Source organism: Delphinapterus leucas, chromosome 15 (genome assembly GCF_059928025.1).
Source record: "Delphinapterus leucas isolate spDelLeu-1000000601 "Yukka" chromosome 15, BTC_Dleu_Yukka2, whole genome shotgun sequence".
In the NCBI taxonomy this organism is placed as follows: domain Eukaryota; kingdom Metazoa; phylum Chordata; class Mammalia; order Artiodactyla; family Monodontidae; genus Delphinapterus; species Delphinapterus leucas.
Window position 1 is genome coordinate 40820766 of NC_143143.1, and position 18912 is coordinate 40839677.

Consider the following 18912-nt stretch of genomic DNA (forward strand, 5'->3'; position numbering starts at 1 on the left):
GAGATGCCCAGTGTGGGAGGATTAAAAATAAAGTGAATGCCATCCGTTAACTTTGTTGTTGATGATGGTGGTGATGGAGGAGTACAGGTGTGAACTGGGAGGATATTCCCAGTACTCCCTACTGGCCAAGAACATCAGCAGGGCCCTGGCCAGTGGTGACTATTGCCAAGAGGGGGAAAGGGGAGGAGGGAGGGAGATTGCAGGGATGGCCAGAGTGACATCCTGGGAGGAACCGGCTCTGCCCCGAGGGTGGCTACAGTAGCGCTTCCCAGAAAGGAATGATTACTTAAGTAAAAGTGTAACTACAGTCAGTGATTATTGCCACAGCTTTTCCTCTTTTAATTTTATTTTTTACATTCACTTATTCATTTAGATATTTATATATACATGTCTATTATTTAACTGGATTACTCTTAAATACAATAGGCTTTACCAAAAAGAATAAGGTGTGATTTGATGTGATTTTCCTTATCTCTGATGTCTGTGCTTCCTCTTTCCTGCCAGTTCTACAAATTTTGAGAGAATGGACTCAGATTGCAGTTTTAGTCAATTTTATCTTTTTCACTCTGTCTCTTCAGTCTACTGATATACAATCACGCACAGAACAGAAGTGCATCGACAATGAACTGAAAGAATGAAAAATTGCAAAGAAAAATAAACCGCCCAAGACTCTTTAACCAATCAAAATTAAATACACGTGAACTAGCTAGGACACTGGAAAGCTTCTGCTTTTCACAAGCACGTGGAAATACAATACTTGGCAAATTGCAAAATCTCATTTCACAGATAGTTGAAGATTTTGCTGGTGAAAATGCAATCCATGGACCAAGCATAGCATCTTCCAGGAGCTCATCAGAGTCTCAGGACCCTCGCAGACCTACTGAATCAGAATCTACATTTTAACAAAATTCCCACAGATGATCCACGTGCACGTTACAGTTTGAGCAGTATTCGTTCAAGGCATGTTTGTGTTGAGGGCATTTGTGCAGCTGATACAATTAAACTTAAGCTGCTGCTGTTAAATCTCTGGAGGGATGGAGCTTGTGACACTAACTAAAAAAGAGGCATAACCTCACTTCGAACCACGTACATGATCACAAAAGGCTTAAAATGCGGATGTCAGGAAACACGTGCTTTTCTGATGATGATTTATTCTTCTTGCTTTCATGGGGAAAAGAGACCTGAAACGCAGGGGAAAGACTCAAAATGAGGTGGGGTTGAAGACAAATACAGTGGTTTTGCCAGGCATCTTCTTTTACCTCCAACTATGTGAGGCAAACAGAAGCTGAGTCAGAAGGTTCTTTCTGTATGGGCCAGCTGCTCTCACATGTGTACTCGTGTGTGTGTGTGTGTGTGTGCGTGTGTGTGCAGGGACATCATCATGTAGTCTGGATAATTAACTAGTCACACTGTGCACGTGATATTGGAAGTTTATGGGCTTTTTTATTTTCTGAAAGGACAGCCAACTTTCTTTTAAAGGCATTTCATTCCCTGAGAATCTATTATCTACAGGGCCATTTTGCTCATCGATTTTGAAAAGCAGGGAAGATAAATGTATTTGGTGACTAAGGAGTGAATTGTTTAAAACATCTTTGGACTCAGCAGGTGGCGGCTGCAAAGGGAAAGTGCTGTGGACCCTGCAGAACGCTTGCATTCCTCCGGACAGTGATTCCAAACAATCCTGAACCCTCCTATGCTTGCAATGTTGTTTCATGCATGTGGTTTTGCTCTTTTTTTGTGGGGGAAGGGAGGATTTGTTTTTACAAAATAAACACCACATCAAATATTCCCAGGTGTATAATGAAGCAGCAGTTCCTGTCCCCTCCCCCAATCCCATTTCTATTTTTAAAAATATTTTTCACTTAATGTACAATCCTTTTTAAAATTTATTTATTTATTTATTTGGCTGTGTCAGGTCTTAGTTGCAGCATGCGGGATCTTCGTTGCGGCACGTGGGATCTTGCTGTTGCAGTGTGTGGGCTCTCTAGTTGTGGCGCGTGGGCTCTAGAGCTCACAGGCTCAGTAGTTGCGGCGCGGGGGCTTAGTTGCCGCATGGCATGTGGGATCTTAGTTCCCTACCAGGTATTGAACTCCCATCCCCTATACTGGAAGGCGGATTCTTAACCACTGGACTGCCAGGGAGGTCCCCGAATCCCATTTCTGATGCCTCCCCCTCTAAACAACTTATCCAGCTCCATCTGCCATTATTTATCTGCATATTTCTTTAAAAAATGCTTATACTGTTGCTTATTGATTTCTTTTCCAATATTAGACATTATTTACTGAGTCCGTACTCTGGAAGGTGAGGATTTAATCTTCTTATACCATATACATAGACATGCAATTTTTCTCCACCAGTCTCCCCAAATAATTATATAACATTTTGGATAAATTCATGTTTTTTATTATGACGGCAACGTAAATATTGTTCAGAGCTAAACTATAATGCAATTGTATTTCCTTTTTGTACAACTTTTTGTTTTTCTTGGAGTTAATGATTGCTTCCATTTTTATGGTTTACTTTTAATGTACCTATCACTAATTCATTCTCAACCTCTATTCCACAGCTGAGAAATTCCTTTCAACATGATCTAATAATTCAGAATAGTCTATCATTTCCTTTTATTTTTTCCATTGAGATATCTTTCCTAGAGCTGTCCTCCTGTTGTAATGTGGGTGGGCCAGTTGGTTTCTAGGACTGTGATAGAACTGTCTTCCTGGAAATTCTCCTTACCATTCTACAGAGTTAAATGTCCTATATCCTATTTCTTGGATCCTTTTTTTCTCTTTCTTCACTCACTTCTTTTTTTACTGGAGCACATTATTTAGAAGAATTGAAGGTGAAACGTTTGAGGCTTTTACATATTCTTCTGATTCTTCTATCATTCCTAGTGCTTGACAGTTTGACTAGGTCAAGAACCCTGTTAGAAATTTCCTCTCAGAATCTTTTTTTTAAAATTTATTTATTTATTTATTTATTTATTTTTGGCTGTGTTGGGTCTTCATTGCTGTGTGCAGGCTTTCTCTAGTTGCAGTGAGCGGGGGCTACTCTTCATTGTGGTTCGCGGGCTTCTCATTATGGTGGCTTCTCTTGTTGTGGAGCACTGGTTCCAGGCACGCAGGCTTCAGCAGTTGTGGCATGTGGGCTCAGTATTTGTGGCTTGTGGGCTCTAGAGCTCAGGCACAGTAGTTGTGGCACATGGGCCTAGCTGTTCCACGGCATGTGGGATCTTCCCGGGCCAGGGCTCGAACCCCTGTCCCCTGCATTGGCAGGCAGATTCTTAACCACTGTGCCACCAGGGAAGCCCTCCTCTCAGAATCTTGAAGGTTAGAAATAATGTTTTTTTCTCTTGTCATCTAGCTTTCAGAGATGCTGGTGTCTGACATCACTTGATTTCTAATCCATGCATATATGAATCTCATCTCATTTTATACCATTGGATCGTCTCCTTCCACCTTGACTGTAGGCCCAACCGGAGGACTCACCTTTGTCAAAAGGACTCTAGTAAACGGTGCAAGTGGAGGTTTGAAAAGTGCTTGTGCATTGGGCTGGCCCCTTCTTGCTGCTGAGAACCCTTCCATCACCCTTGTGAACAGAACAAACTAGTTTCCTAGAAGATAAGGGATTGTGTAGAGAGAAGTCCCAGCCATCCCAGGACATCCCAGACACGTGAGCGAGGCCGTCTGGGATGATACAACCAACAAGCCTCCAGCTCAGACCAGAAGAACCACCCAACCAACCCACAACTTAAGTCGCTAGGTTTGGGTGATTCGTTACACAGTGAAAGCTAACTGATACACTTCCCTTCCATTTTCCAGAAGCTGTTAGAAGAGTCTCCTTATCCCTACTGTTCTCAAATTTCAAAGATGTGCCTCGATGTGGATTTTTTTTTTTCATCAGTTGTGTTGGAGACTCAGATCTCTTTCACTCTCTGGAAGCTCATATTCTTTAATTCTGAGAACATTTCTCATATTTTCAAAATTATTATTTCTTCCCATCTATTTTCTCTTTCTGGAGTTCCTATTATTTAAATATTGGACCTGAAAACGTGCCCCATTGGGTTAACAGAAACTGGTGACTAACAGAAATTCTTGAGCTTGTCTTACAGAACACCAGATAAGGGAACAGCTTGTTAAGAAACCCTCCACTTGTGACCTGCCTTCACTGACCAAGCTCACCTTAATTATTTTTTGGCTCCCTAACTGCCCCCTATAGATAACACCTTTGAAGTAGGGGTTGCTATAGTAATGGGGGCTTAAGTTGTTTTCCAGGAACTTGGAGTCAGCTCCAGTGCAGTTGAAGCTGAGTAAGACTGATTAAGCTGAGTAAGCACCCTAAAATCTGGCTTGTGCAGGTGTCCAGTGAAATACATCTCGACACCAGAGGGCTGAAAAACTCCACCCTCAGATCGTGCTAAATGCCTCCATTTTTTTTTAAACAGGCATCCCGTGGAAAAGCGTGTAACCCAGATACACCTGCGCACAACACCGGTTACCTCACTTTTTCCCTACCTCCAGTCGCCTTTTCCCACACCTAAGACCACCCTACTCCTTTATCCCATAAATATCTCAAGCCCTCGCCTTCAGGGAGGCAGATTTGAAATTTGTTCTCCATTCTCCTTCTTTGGCTGCCTTGCAAAGAAACCTTTCCTGTGTGACAAACCTCCATGTCTTAACGTTTGGCTTGCTTCAGGTCAGGCAAATAAACCTGGCTTGGTAACAGACCTACTAGATTGCACTCCTATTTTTTTTTTCAAGCTTTAATTCCTACTTCTTGTCTCTATGTCTTTTTCTTATACTTTCTGGGGTATTGCTTCAATTATTGAATTTTTAATTTATAATAATAACATACTTTGTTTCTGAATGTAATTTTTATAATATTTAGTTCTTTTATTCCCTGGATGAAATATCTTGTCTGTCTGTGGATCTTAGTTATAGCATTATTTTTTTTTTAAAAATCTCTGTTCATCCCACTTTTCTTTTTCTGTTTGTTTAATTCTGTCTTTTGGATTAGCGGCTGTACTCAGATGTTCAGTGGCTTTTGATTATTCATAGTTTTGGGTGGGGGGTTGTGGGGTTTTTTGGTTAATATTTATTTATTTATTTATTTATTTTGGTTGCCCCGGGTCTTAGTTGTGGCAGGCAGGCTCCTTTGTTGCAGCTTGCCAGCTCCTTAGCTGCAGCAGGCAGGTTCTGTAGTTGCGGCAGGCAGGCTCCTTAGTTACGGTACACATGTGGGATCTAGTTCCCTGACCAGGGATCAAACCTGGGCCCCCTGCATTGGGAGCATGGGGTCTTATCCACTATACCACCAGGGAAGTCCCGATTATTCATAATTAAATGTAAAGCACCACAAAGCTTCTTGGAAGCTGTGTATATTGGCAGAGTTTGTGAACTGGCGGCCCTCCCTTTAGGGTGACCATGTCGCAACCTGGTCATTTTATTGGAAGGATGAAAAATGTGAATATCTATGGAGCTTTTCTCTTGGGTCAGGCGATTTCCCCAGGAAAAGTTCTCCAGTACCCTACTGGGGGTTGCAGGGTGGGGTTAAATCTCACTGCCAGCATTCTGGGACCTATGTAGGGGCAGGGTCAATGTGCCAGCTCTTACTTAACCCCGATTTCCAATGTGGTGGTCTGGAATGTAGGGGACACGGGTTTGATCCCTGGTCCGGGAAGACCCCACATGCCTCGGAGCAACTAAGCCTGTGCGCCACAGCTACTGAGCCCGTGTGCCACAACTGCTGAAGCCCACGCACCTAGAACCCTTGCTCTGCAGCAAGAGAGGCCACTGCAATGAGAAGCCCGCGCACCACAGCGAAGAGTAGCCCCCACTCGCCGCAACTAGAGAAAGCCCGTCTGCAGCAACGAAGACCCAACGCAGCCAAAAATAAATAAATTTATGAAAAAAACATAATAAAAAACATTAATTTATCCAAAATGTTATATAATTATTTGGGGAGATTGGCGAAGAAAAACTGCATGACTACGTATATGGTATAAGAAGATTAAATCTTCACCTTCTGTAGTATGGACTGTGCTCTGAGAACTTGGGAACACAGCTTCCTATGCCTCTCCAGGGAGTAAGGCTGTCCTCTTCTCCCTGCCGTTGTCCCTGCCTTGTCTGAATCCTGAGCCTCAGCAGATTCTGCACTGGGAATCCATTGCCTTGCCCCTTGGCTTTTCATCCTGTAGTTGTGGAACTCTCAACTTGCTTCTGTCTGCTAAATGAGTTTGCTAGCATCTGTAACTGTGCGGCTAGCTCTCATCGGCTATTGTCTCCTTCTCCATTCTCTTTGTTCTTATGAATTTATGCCTTTAAAAAGTTTTTTAATTCTCTTTTCTTCTCATCTTAAGTGAGGTGTTGATAGGAAGCTCATGTGTGCAGCTCATCTTGTTTCACTGAAACCTGTAGTCAGCTTTTCATAGGAATGGTGAGTGCTTTTTGTACAAGCTAGTTACCCAAACTAAAAATAATTGATTACATGGGTGGTTGGAGTCAATGCATCTATCTGACCCACTTATTTTATAAAGAAATAAATTTTTTATCTGAAGGCGACTACCCATCCCAGCTGTTTCATTGTCAAGCACATTGCTAAGGATTTATCAAAATATATACTTACTGGGCACTTTGTCTTTTCCACTTGATCTGAAGGAAAAGAAACAGAGTAGCAAGGGATGAAACGTCAAGCTCTTTGCTTGTTTAAATGTCGGAATGTTGCCACAGTGAATGATGCATGAGAGCCTGGGTCAGCACTGTTTACAGAAGAGCACATGATGTTTTGTCTCAACGAGCAGGAAGATGTTTTGTGATAAAATGTGGTAAAAGCTTGTCATTTTTTCCAACTAAGCAGTAAAAGGAAGTACACAATGTAAAATGATCAATGGGAAGCTCTGAGTCATCAGTAACATAGGACAATGGGCAGGGTAAAAATAAGATTGAATGTGCTGAAACAGAAAGCAATAACAGCATGGCCTAGGAGCCCAAGTAACTATGGGACTCCAAGGCATTTAAATGTAGTTCGTGCTTTTTAAAGTTACTGAGTGGTGGGGACACTGAGGTAGACCATGGTGATTCTATTTTCTTTAGAGTCAGGTTTATTAAGATATAACTTACATACAGTAAAATTCACTCTTTTCAGCGTACGTTCTATGAATTTTGACAGATCCATTCAGTGATGGAGTCACCACTGTGATCAGTCCCATAAAACTCTCCCCTAATTTCCTTCTGTTCCCCAACCCCAGCCCCTGCAACCAATGATCTGTTTTATGTTCCCGAAATTCTCTCCTTTCCAGTTTATCTTATAAATGGAATCATACAGTAGACAGAATTTTTATTCTGGCTTAAATATTTCTGTACAGGTTTTTGTGGGAACATAAGTTTTCATTTCTCTGGGATAAATGCCCAGGAGTGCAAGCTGGGCTTAAATGGTAGTTGCATATTTAGTTTTTAAAGAAACCACCAAACTGTTTTCCAGAGAGGCTGTGCCACTTTACATTCCCACTGGTTATGTGGAAGTGATTCAGCTTTGATTTTTTTTTGTAAATTTGTGTTAAACTGCTGAAACTGTCAAAGATTTACTCAGGTTAAAATGTATGCACTTTTAAGAATGTTTTCTTTCTCGAAGTGTCATGACTAATCTCACTGCAATAAAAAAAAACTAAGCCGCTCCCCAAAGGGAAAACAAAAATCATGCTGGCCTTACTCTTTTCCCCCAGAAATTTTAAACACCAGGGAAGAAATGGAATAATGATGTTTACAAAGTTCTTGGTGGGGAGAGAACATGGGACCCATGAATATCCAGCCAGTATTCTAATCAGGCATCTCACAGACTATGGAGCTCTGGGAACAGAGCAGCAGCCCCACGGGGCGCCTGGAAAAGAAAGCAAAGCAAAGCAAAACAAAAAGAAAATACTATAATGAAATCCAGCCAACCCATAAATGAATCGAAATGAAGAATGGAACGAGAAAATTGTAATAAAAAAATGGCAGTGCGCATTACATCCACTCAATTATAGACGGAAATCAAACAACTGGAGGATGCATAGTTGTAACACAGATGTATATAAAAGTTCTGAAAAATAACAATAATACAAGCAACATAATCAGGAGACTAGGGCAGAGCAGACAAAGATCATTACAGAGATCATTATAGCTTTCATTACAAAGAGACAATAGTGCCCTAAATGGAAACTTATGATAAAAAATACTTGGATCTCAACGATTTTCATTAAGATATTGAAAACACATAGACTATATATGACATAATATAATATATATCTTAGGCATTAAAGGAAACTTTTAGGTACCCTTATTTCTTTGGTAGTCCGTAATCTATTTAGTTTTAACTCAGTTCATTAGGAAATGACCAAAAAAAAAGGACTGGGTGTCCTGCCAGCTATACTGCACGGTGAATACTAACCAGCTGTATGTCTATTTATAAATACATTTCAGCATTCCTGATTGCCTTGTGCAGTTTAAATTCTCCTTTGAACCGATTGCAACATCTTACTGGTTCTTTCATAATGAATGAGTTGAAATCTTTGTCATGTGTTCATTTCATATTTGTATGAGAATCACAATTTTACCTTTTCTAAAAATTATCTTTTAGCATTCATTTAATGTAGCACATTGGGGGCAGTTGGTGGTGGTGGGATGAATTGGGAGTTGGGATTGACATGTGTACACTAATATGTATTAAATGGATAGCTAATAAGAACCTGCTGTATAAAAAACTAAATAAAATAAAATTCAAAAAAAAAATGTAGCACATTGGGTTTTCCTGATAGGAAATTGTCTCTGAAATTTCTCCCTGTTGAAACACCTGGCTGGCAGGTGAGCTTATGAGGTCAGTCTCCCCTCCTGGAGCATTTGTAGAAACCTTGGACATGAGTTTGTTCCCCAGGGACTGTCACATGCCTCTGTTATTGGGCTTTTGGAGACAAGGCCTGGAGCTGAGCTTGGACCTTGGTGGGGGGCATCTTTCTTGGGGGGCCTGCCTACTTCCTCTGTCATCGCTCTCTCTACCTGCCCCGCCTGGGCCACACATCTGGGCAGGGGCTGCTGAGATTCCTGTGGGGCAAGTAGGGCCCCAGGGCAGTTAAGAGCTGTGAGGGCTTTGAATTTAGACTTCAGTTATGTGGGTTGGTTTGACCTCTGCAGCCTGTCCCCCAGGACTTTAACTTTATTTAAATAACTTAAATTTACATTTGAAAAGTGATATTCCATTCAGTTATTTGAAAACTTAGCATGACTGGAACCATTTGGGTATCCACTTTTTAACCATACATTTTATGAAATCTAAATACAGAACAAGAATTTCCTATGACAGTTTAGCTCATGGATTGAAATATGCTGCAAATGTAAAATACACACAAGATTTCAAAGACTTAGCACCAAAAAAAAAAAAAAAAAAAAGCAAAACATTACATTAGTTTTTTTTTTTTCTACTGATTACGTGTGAAATGATATTTTTGATATACTGGGTAAAGTAATATATATATAATTGCAATTAATTTCACCTTTCTCTTATGTTGTGAAACATGATACTAGAAAATTTGCGATCACATGCATGGCTGTCATCACTGGGACAGGCCACTTTGGACCGTGAATTCTCCCATCCCTCTCCACTTCCTTCCTCATTTGCCAGGCGGCACCAAGTGGTCCTGATCCCCGCTTTTCTGCTTTGGGTTCCTAACCCCTGGCAGCGTCTTGTCTTCTTCCCCGGAGGATCACTCTGCCTGCTTTCCCCTGTCACTCCAAGGAGGGTTTTTGAGGTTCTGAGAGGGAAGACCCCAGACTTTACAGGCTTTCCCGGATCTGGCCGCCAGAGGGCGCTGCGTCGCCGCCGCCGTTGCTAAGCAAGTCTTGGCCCGGAAGCAGTTTCCCATCCCGCCCCGCCCCGTGACTGCCGCGCGCCAGACAATTTCCGGTGGGGAGGGCGCTGAGTCGCGGAGAGCAGGCTCCTGCGGTGGCGGCGCGATGACCACTCTCCGGGCCTTCACGTGCGACGACCTGTTCCGCTTCAACAACATGTGAGTGAGGCGCGCCCGGACCCAGCTGCTGCCGGCGCGTCCCCGGGGCCGTGGGGGGAGGGGGCCGGGCGGACGTGCGGACGCCCCGCTGACCTTGGCCGGGCGGTCGTCCCCTCGCAGCTCTGCGCGCGGTGTGGGCGCTTCTCGGGGCGCCGGGCGGGGCGGGGGGCGCCGGCCCGGCTCTGACCCCCGGCTCTGGCCCGCGTTCCCCTCCGGGCGGGTTAACACTGTGGCCCCGTCCAGGGCCCGGCGGGTTTGCGCGTCTCGTTACTGTTGCTGCGCATCCCGGCGGGGGCACAGCTGCGGCATGCCCAGGGTGTGCACGTTCCTTCGTCCGAGTTAAGTCAAGGACTGTGACTTGCAGGTACCATTTTTTTTTTAAAGTTTTATGAAAGTTCCCGAACACTTAAAAAGTTGGTATAATTTTATCGTGAACACGTGTAGACTATCAGCTGGACTCTACCGTTAACATTTCGCTACATTGGCTTCATCACATTTCTGTCCACCCACCCATCTATCCATGCACCCACCAATCCCAGACCCAGTTTAAACACCCCGGGGCAGTTATGTGAAAACTAAGGACCAGAGAGTACATATTCAAGTGTCAGGAGGATGGAAAGAACTTGAGATGAGGTGGCTAGAAACATTCAAAGAGGGGCTGAGCCTTGGAAAATGGGTAAGTGTTGACAGGGTTGAGGAAGGAGGTTCTGGAGGAGGAAGCAGGTGCGGGTGTGGCCGACACCTGGGAGGTGAGTGATGGTAGGAGCGGGTTTCTGTAACTCAGCGGTCAGAGAAAGTGGTGAGACTGGACTTCTGCTCCACTATTGGGGGAACTTTCTGTGGGGCCTCTCCCAGTGGGAGCAGTGTAACTAAGGCGACTGTTGAGGGCTCGCTGTGCCTGGCACTGGAGTAACCCATTTCCCCCTGACAACTCTGTGAAGTAGCTGCCCTTCTCATCCCCAGGTTTGGTGTGAGTAAACTAAGGTCCTGAGAGCGCAGGGGAATGGCCCAGGTGGTAGAGCCCTGCGTGGGAGTGGGCAGAGCAAGGAGACTGATCAAGGAGATTGGCTCCAGGCGGGTGGTTCTTAACAGCGGTCCGTGAGCACTGGGAACTTGTTGGAAATGCACGTTCCTGGCCGCCCAGGAGCCTGAGCTCGCCACCACAGAGCTGTGTGCCGCGGGCCTGCTGGAGGAGGTATACCAGGCAGGTGTGAGCCATTTAGGTGGTCTTGGTAATGGCCGGGAGATGATGACTTGACAAAGGCTTGGGTGTGGGAAGCCCAGGCCCTGGAGGTGACAGTATGCCTTGAAGCTTCAAGAATAGATGAGGCAAAGCCTGTTGGAGAACCAGTTTTAACCGAAGACCTAGGAAGGGCCAACATTTTTATACAAAAATGAAAGAGTAGAAGGAAAATAAGCATGACCATGTATTTATAACAAAACATTTGATTTCCGAGAATCATGTAGCTTGTGAAGTCTTCTTCAGAATATGCCAATAGGGGAGCTCCTCTCCCTCCTCGTTTTCTCCTACTTCTCACTTTGATTAGGGCACTTCCATCAAGAACTCCGAGAATCACTGGAGTAGGGTGTTGCAGTAGTAACTGAAAGAAGCAGTGGATGTAGAAACGTTGCAGTTAATTTAACAAATATTTTATTCTTGGCAAAATGTTTTATGCCTATTGTGCACCAGTGCTGAAGAGACAGTAGTGAACAAAACAGAAAAAAAATGTTATCTTTATGGAATTTACAGTTTACTTATTCAAATTGGCTGTGCTGTGCGGCTTGTGGAATCTTAGTTCCCTGACCAGGGATTGAACTCGGACCCTTGGCAGTGAGAGCCAAGTTGGGGGAGTCATAGTCATAACCACTGAACCGCCAGGGAATTCCCAGAACTTACAGTTAGAGGGGAGAGTAAGATAGAACTTAGCATTCAGTACAAAGGAAAAAATGTGAGCTGGAAAGGGAAATAGGGAGTGAGTGGGGATTCGGCTTTGGGTGAGGTGTTCAGGGAAGGTGTCACTGCAGAAAGACCTGGAGGGGAGAGAGTCTGTGGGCACTGTGGGCGGGAGACTTCCAGGCAGAGGGAGTGGCACGGGCACAGATTCCTGTTTCGGAGGAGGAGGCGGCGGCAGCCGTGCTGGAACAGTGAGTGTGGGAGTGTGAGAACACCAGGTCCGATTGGAGTCAAAGGGCTCGACCTCGGAGAGGCCAGCATGGGACGTGGGTCTCCGCCAAGGGCGCTCAGACACTCAGGTGGAGAAGTCAGCTGGGCATCCCGACGTGGGAGTCTCAAGTTTAGGTCTGGGCTAAAGATAGAAATTTCGGGGTCAACACTATGTGGATGGCATTAAAACCAGGTGGCTAGGGACTTCTCTGGCGGTCCAGTGGTTAAGACTCCACGCTCCCAATGCAGGGGGCCCGGGTTTGACCCCTGGTCAGGGAACTAGATCCTGCATGCCGCAACTGAGATCCCACACGCGGCAACTGAGATCCCGTGGTGCTGCAGCTAACACCCAGTGCAGCCAAATAAAAACAAACACAAAAAACCAGGTGGCTAGGAGACATCAGTGATGAGTGAGTGCGGACAGGAAAAACGAGGTTCCAGGAATGTGCCCCAGGGCATCACATGTTAAAGGAGACACAGTGGCCCTGTGAGGTGGGAGGAAAACCTGATGGCAGGTCTGGAGTCTGAGAGAGGACAGCATTTCAGGAGGACGGAGCCCTGAACTGTGTCAAGTCTGCCGGTGGCTAGGTGTGCAGCACGTTTATACATTTCTTTCAGGGGAGCAGAGTCCTGGGTCCCGAGAGGTGGGGGCATCTGCTCACCAGGCCTTCAGGCCTGGGTCCAGGAGAGCAGGTGGAGTGTGGGCGCAGAGGTGTAGGGTGGGTGGGGCGGTGGTCGGACCTTGGTGAAGCATTCTTCTTACTGCTGTTTTCTTCTTGAAATTGGAAGCAGCTGAGGTGGAAGGGGGAGTGTTGAGGAGACAGGAGAGGGTATAGGGTAGTCCTGAGAAGCAGGGGAGAGTGAGTCCCACATGGATTAGTGATTCTCCAGGTGTGGCCAGGGGCGCCTCAAGATTGTTTTGGGGGTTCTGCAAGCCATTTTCATGATAATACTAAGGGTTTTGTTTTGGGTTTGTTTTTTTTTTCCTTTTTCATTCTCTCACAAGTGCACAGTGGAGTTTTCAGGGTTTGTGATCATGTAATAGTAAGCATAACAGGCACAGAAATGAGAAATCAGCTGCCTTCGGTTAAACCAGACATTAAAAAGATCTGTAAAATTGTTAAAGTAATGCCATTCTTGTCACTAAATTTTTGTTTTCGAAAATAGTGACGTTTTTGGTTTAAAAAAGTTATTCATATTAATGTATTATTTATTTTTTAAATGAATGTTTTAAACATTTAAATGTCAATAGATGTAACCCACATAAACAGAAGTTCTTGGGGTTTTCAGTAATTTTTGAGTGTAAAGGGATTCTAAGAACTGCTGGTCTCCAGAAATGCAGTGTGACTGTTTGCATTGTTAAGGGTCCAAAAGCAGAGTTTGACTGTGTAAGAGGAAGAGTTGAAGGTAGCTGTTTTGGGGTCTGGCAAAATATTGGTTCCATTAATTGAATAGGAAAGTAAGGGGCAGAGTTCTTTGTAGACAGAGGCAGGTGTGCATTTAAGACATGCTGATTCGGGAGTGTTGTGATCAGATATGCTGGCGTGGCAGGTGCTCAGCAGCTCCAGAGCCAGATCAAGAGCTTTCCTCTGAGAACAAAATTGAAAGTATGGGAATGGGGGCGATGGGGGGCAGAAATGTAGAAGAGTGGCGAGCAGAAGCCTGAGTGGTGAGACGGCCCACATTTTGGGGGGGGAGGGAGGGAGGAGGAGGAATTGGCAGGGAGGGGGTGCTTGTCAGATGCTGCAGGGCTAGGGTTACTACCCCCATCTGTGATTGACACGCCAGCTTGGTCCCCAGTTCCAGTAACAGTTTATTGCCATTTAGAAAATGGAAGGTTTTAGGGACTTCCCTGGCAGTCCAGTGGTGAAGACTCGGTGCTCTCACTGCTTCGGGCCTGGGTCCAGTCCCTGGTCCAGAACTAAGATCCCACGAGCCACTTGGTGCAGCCAAAGGAAAAAAAAAAAAAAGGAAGGTTTTGATGATGTATTAACTATAATTTGTAAAGAAGCAGCAGTTAAATGAAAATGTACAGATGTCTTTATAGTGGCTGTGATGATAGCTCATTATGGTCATTAGGTAAATTAAACCGTCTTTCTTAGCTGTAATGTTGGTTTTAAAGTTGTGGATTTAACATGTTCTCCCTGTGCATGTTATTTTTAGTTGTAGTCTCCTTATTTAAACTGGTTTTGTAAACACTGCTTACTGTTGACATTTTTCTTGTTTCTTTTAGTAACTTGGATCCACTTACAGAAACTGTATCCTTTTTTGAAAAGTTAATGAAGGCTTACTAAGAATAAGGAAAATAGAGGATCAAAAGGAAAAAAATAGACTTGAGTACCGAAAATGTTTAAAACTTGGAGGTCAGGAAACATAAGCAACGTTGAAAGCAATTGAAAATAAAAAACACTAAAAACCTGGGAACAAGAGTTATCTTACACCTGTTGACAAGCCGCTAATATAATGACCTCATAAATCAAGAACAGTACAATTCCCTGCCCACCCTGCCCCTCAGTAGTAAGCATAGCTGTGAGCAGCAGAAAGTGGTGACTTCAGCAGGAGGGGCTATTCCTGCCTGATGTGAATGAGTCTAGAGTGGACGAGCAGTCCTGGTGGCTCTGTGACATCCCCAGCGACCGGGCTCTGCAGTGGAACCACTCTCCTGTTCCCGGGTGTTCCTGGCTTCCTGTCCAGGTGGCTCCCAGAGCATACCGCATCTCAGCCATATTCTTGGCAGGAGGATCGATCAACAGGGGAAGGTGAGTGCGTCCTTCCCAGACTCCCAGGGGTACCTCTGGGAGGTGCCACACAGCCTTCTGCATCCTGTGGACCCCTGCCTCGTGCCATACCTGCCTATCTAGAACAGAGTCTGGAATGAGCCTGATTTATATTGGTGCGTGTTGCTAAAGTGAAAGAAGGACTTCGGCTAACATTAGCAGTATTTCTCATGCTCCCCACTAGAGACACGGGCAAAGATGTGTGAAGTGAGGGTCCTCTGACCCTAACAGACAATCCCCACACGCTCAGGAGCGTGAAACACAGAGCTGCACTTTGGGGTTATGTGCCATGTCCACTGCAGGGTAGGAGGGTAGTATTTATTGATAATTTAACAAAGAGGGCATATAGGATGCTATGAAAATATTAAAGAGTTCGGTCTCACCAGTTAAAAGACATGCAGATTAAAACCAAAATGAGATACCATGTTTTATCTATCAAATTACGAAGGATTTCAAGCAGTGATAAAACTCAAGGCTGATGAAGGTGAGGTGAGGGGAGCAGTCTCATAAACTGCGAGTGACGGTGTAAATGCTAGTCTTTGATGAAGGCACTTTGGTAATGTAATACCTAGTAATTCAATTTCCTGGAAGCTGAAGATAATAAGAAATAGAGTCAATTATGTCGAGTTGGCACAGTAATGTGCATGGGCCAGGTTTGGCCCACTGCCTTTTTTGGTAAATAAAGCTTTATTGGACACAACCATGGTGAATAATGTACATATTGTCTGTGCTCTTCTCCTTGGTTTTCACAGGTTTTTCTTTTAAATTGAAATAGAGTTGATTTACAATGTTGTATAAGTTCAGTAGTTTTTTATGGTAAGAATGCACAACAAGGTAGAAGTAGAAGAACCTTTCTTAATTTGGTAAAGGTTTGATATTACAAACCTTTAGTAAGCATTATAGGTAAGTGAGAAATTGGATTCGTTCCCTTTAAGATTGGGTGTAATGAGAATGCCTGCTGTCACTACTGCACGTGAACATAGTTCCAGAGGAACTGGCCAAAGGTACTGGAAAGAAGCAAGACGTGAAAGAAAGTATAAGGATAAGAGAGGTAGAAATAAAACTGTCATTATTTATAATTGATAATACAGTCATCTATCTAGAAAAAAGAACAACCTATTAATAATAAGCGAGTTCAGCAATGTTAGAACCAAGATCAAGTTTCGAAAAATCAGTAGCATTTCTGTACACAAGCAGTAGAAATCAAGAAAATATTTTTAATTGAATAGTTAAAACATGAATATCTACTTAAAGAACATCATGCATAAAACTAAAAAGTTGAAAGAATGGAAGCAGATTTTTTTTAATATCTGACAGGAAGTGAATAGCTAGAATATATAACGAGTTTTTTTTCTGTTCTGTGCCGTTTTTTTAAATTTTATTGGAGTATAATTGATTTACAGTGTTGTATTTCAGGTGTACAGCAAAGTGATTCGGTTATACATATATTCATTATTTTTCAGTCTTTTCTCCTACAGGTTATCACAGAATATTGAGTAAAGTTCCCTGTGCTATACAGTAGGTCCTTATTGGTTACCTATCTTATATATATATAGTAGTGTGTGTATGTTAACCCTAAACTCCTGATTTATCCCCCCCCCTCCCCTCCACATTTCCTCTTTGGTAACCATAAGTTTGTTTTTGATATCTGTAAGCCTGTTTCTGTTTTGTAAATAAGTTCATTTGTATCAGTTTTTTAGATTCCACTTATAAGCGATATCGTATGATATTTGTCTTTGTCTGACTTACTTAGTCTGATAATCTCTGGGTCCCATGTTGCTGCAAATGGCATTATTTTCTTTTTTTTGGCTGAGTAGTATTCCACTGTATATATGTGTACCATATCTTCTTTATCCATTCCTTTGTTGATGGACATTTAGGTTGCTTCCATGTCCTGGCTGTTGTAAACAGTGCTGCAGTGAACATTGGGGTGCATGTATCTTTTCAAATTATAGTTTTCTCCTGATAATGCCCAGTAGTGGGATTGCTGGGTCACATGGTAGTTCTATTTTTAGTTTTTTAAGGAACCTCCATACTGTTCTCCACAGTGGCTGTATCAATTTACATTCCCACCAACAGTGCAAGAGGGTTCCCTTTTCTCCACACCCTGTCCAGCATTTATTGTTTGTAGATTTTTTGATGATGGCCATTCTGACCGGTGTGAGGTGATATCTCATTGTAGTTTTTTCTTTTTTTAGATTCCGTATATATGTGTTAGCATACGGTATTTGTTTTTCTCTTTCTGACTTACTTCAGTCTGTATGACAGACCCTAGGTCCATCCACCTCACTACAAATAACTCAATTTCTTTTCTTTTTATGGCTGAGTAATATTCCATTGTGTATATGTACCACATCTTCTTTATCCGTTCATCTGTTGATGGACACTTAGGTTGCTTCCATGTCCTGGCTATTGTAAATAGAGCTGCAATGAACATTGTGGTACATGACTCGTTTTGAATTATGGTTTTCTCAGGGTATATGCCCAGTAGTGGGATTGCTGGGTCATATGGTAGTTCTATTTTTAGTTTTTTAAGGAACCCCCATACTGTTCTCCATAGTGGCTGTATCAATTTACATTCCCACCAACAGTGCAAGAGGGTTCCCTTTTCTCCACACCCTCTCCAGCATTTATTGTTTGTAGATTTTTTGATGATGGCCATTCTGACCAGTGTGAGATGATATCGCATTGTAGGTTTGGTTTTTTTTTTTTAAAGAGAAAAAAAGTTTTCTTAAATCTGGAAAAACAAAGCACAGAAGAACCAACAATGTTTCAAACAGAAAGTCACAAAAATTATAATCATCCTCATCAGTTCACTCAGTCCCATGTAATTAAATTTTTTTCATCTTGATCTTTTGTTGGCACTTTTATGAGTTCATCAGTTTTCCACTAGAGTTCTGAAAATGCTTATTCACTCAGTTCAGCAGTATAGTCACTTACCAGAAACCTGTACTTGTCAGTCTTTTCCATGAATTCCTTGAAGATGAAACCCTTTATAGGAACATATTTGCAAAAGCATCAGAGTACACCCAGAATTGTCTGCAAATGACAAAAGACTTAAAAGTGACCACGGTTAAAGATTTGATGAAAGTTCAAAATAATGCAATTCACAAGGAAATTGTTATTTCTGAGATATACATTTTAAAGTAATAACTAGAATTATGACTTATAACATTATACCAGAACATATAATATTTTTAGAAATTTCATGTAATGTCTGAAACATTTATATTAACATATTTCCATACAAATAACCCAAAGGAAGTTTAGTATTGTTTTTTTTGTTTGTTTTTTTATACTGCAGGTTCTTATTAGTCATCAGTTTTATACACATCAGTGTATACATGTCAATCCCAATCGCCCAATTCAGCACACCACCATCCCCACCCCACCGCGGTTTTCCCCCCTTGGTGTCCATACGTTTGTTCTCTACATCTGTGTCTCAACTTGTGCCCTGCAAACCGGTTCATCTGTACCATTTTTCTAGGTTCCACATACATGCGTTAATATACAATATTTGCTTTTCTCTTTCTGACTTACTTCACTCTGTATGACAGTCTTTAGATCCATCCACATCTGAACAAATGACTCAATTTCGTTCCTTTTTTTGGCTGAGTAATATTCCATTGTATATATGTACCACAACTTCTTTATCCATTTGTCTGTTGACAGGCATTTAGGTTGCTTCCATGACCTGGCTATTGTAAATAGTGCTGCAGTGAACATTGGGGTGCATGTGTCTTTTTGAATTATGGTTTTCTCTGGGTATATGTCCAGTAATGGGATTGCTGGATCATATGGTAATTCTATTTTTAGTTTTTTAAGTAACCTCCCTACTGTTCTCCATAGTGGCTGTATCAATTTACATTCCCACCAACAGTGCAAGAGGGCTCCCTTTTCTCCACACTCTCTCCAGCATTTATTGTTTGTAGATTTT

At 42.8% G+C, this 18912-nt stretch overlaps 1 protein-coding gene across 2 annotated transcripts in view; it reads left to right on the plus strand.

The window, feature by feature from the left end:
• The first annotated feature begins 14 nt into the window (after positions 1-14).
• Positions 15-18912, plus strand: part of NAA20 (N-alpha-acetyltransferase 20, NatB catalytic subunit) — a 36039-nt gene continuing 17141 nt past the window's right edge. The window contains exons 1-2 of one of the 2 annotated variants that reach the window (XM_089896510.1): positions 15-10034; positions 14432-14456. In XM_089896510.1, the coding sequence (XP_089752636.1) occupies positions 9982-10034; positions 14432-14456 (78 nt within the window). In that variant the 5' untranslated portion in view covers positions 15-9981. The remainder of the gene's footprint in view (positions 10035-14431; positions 14457-18912) is intronic. The other variant, XM_022594215.2, reaches the window with a different exon arrangement.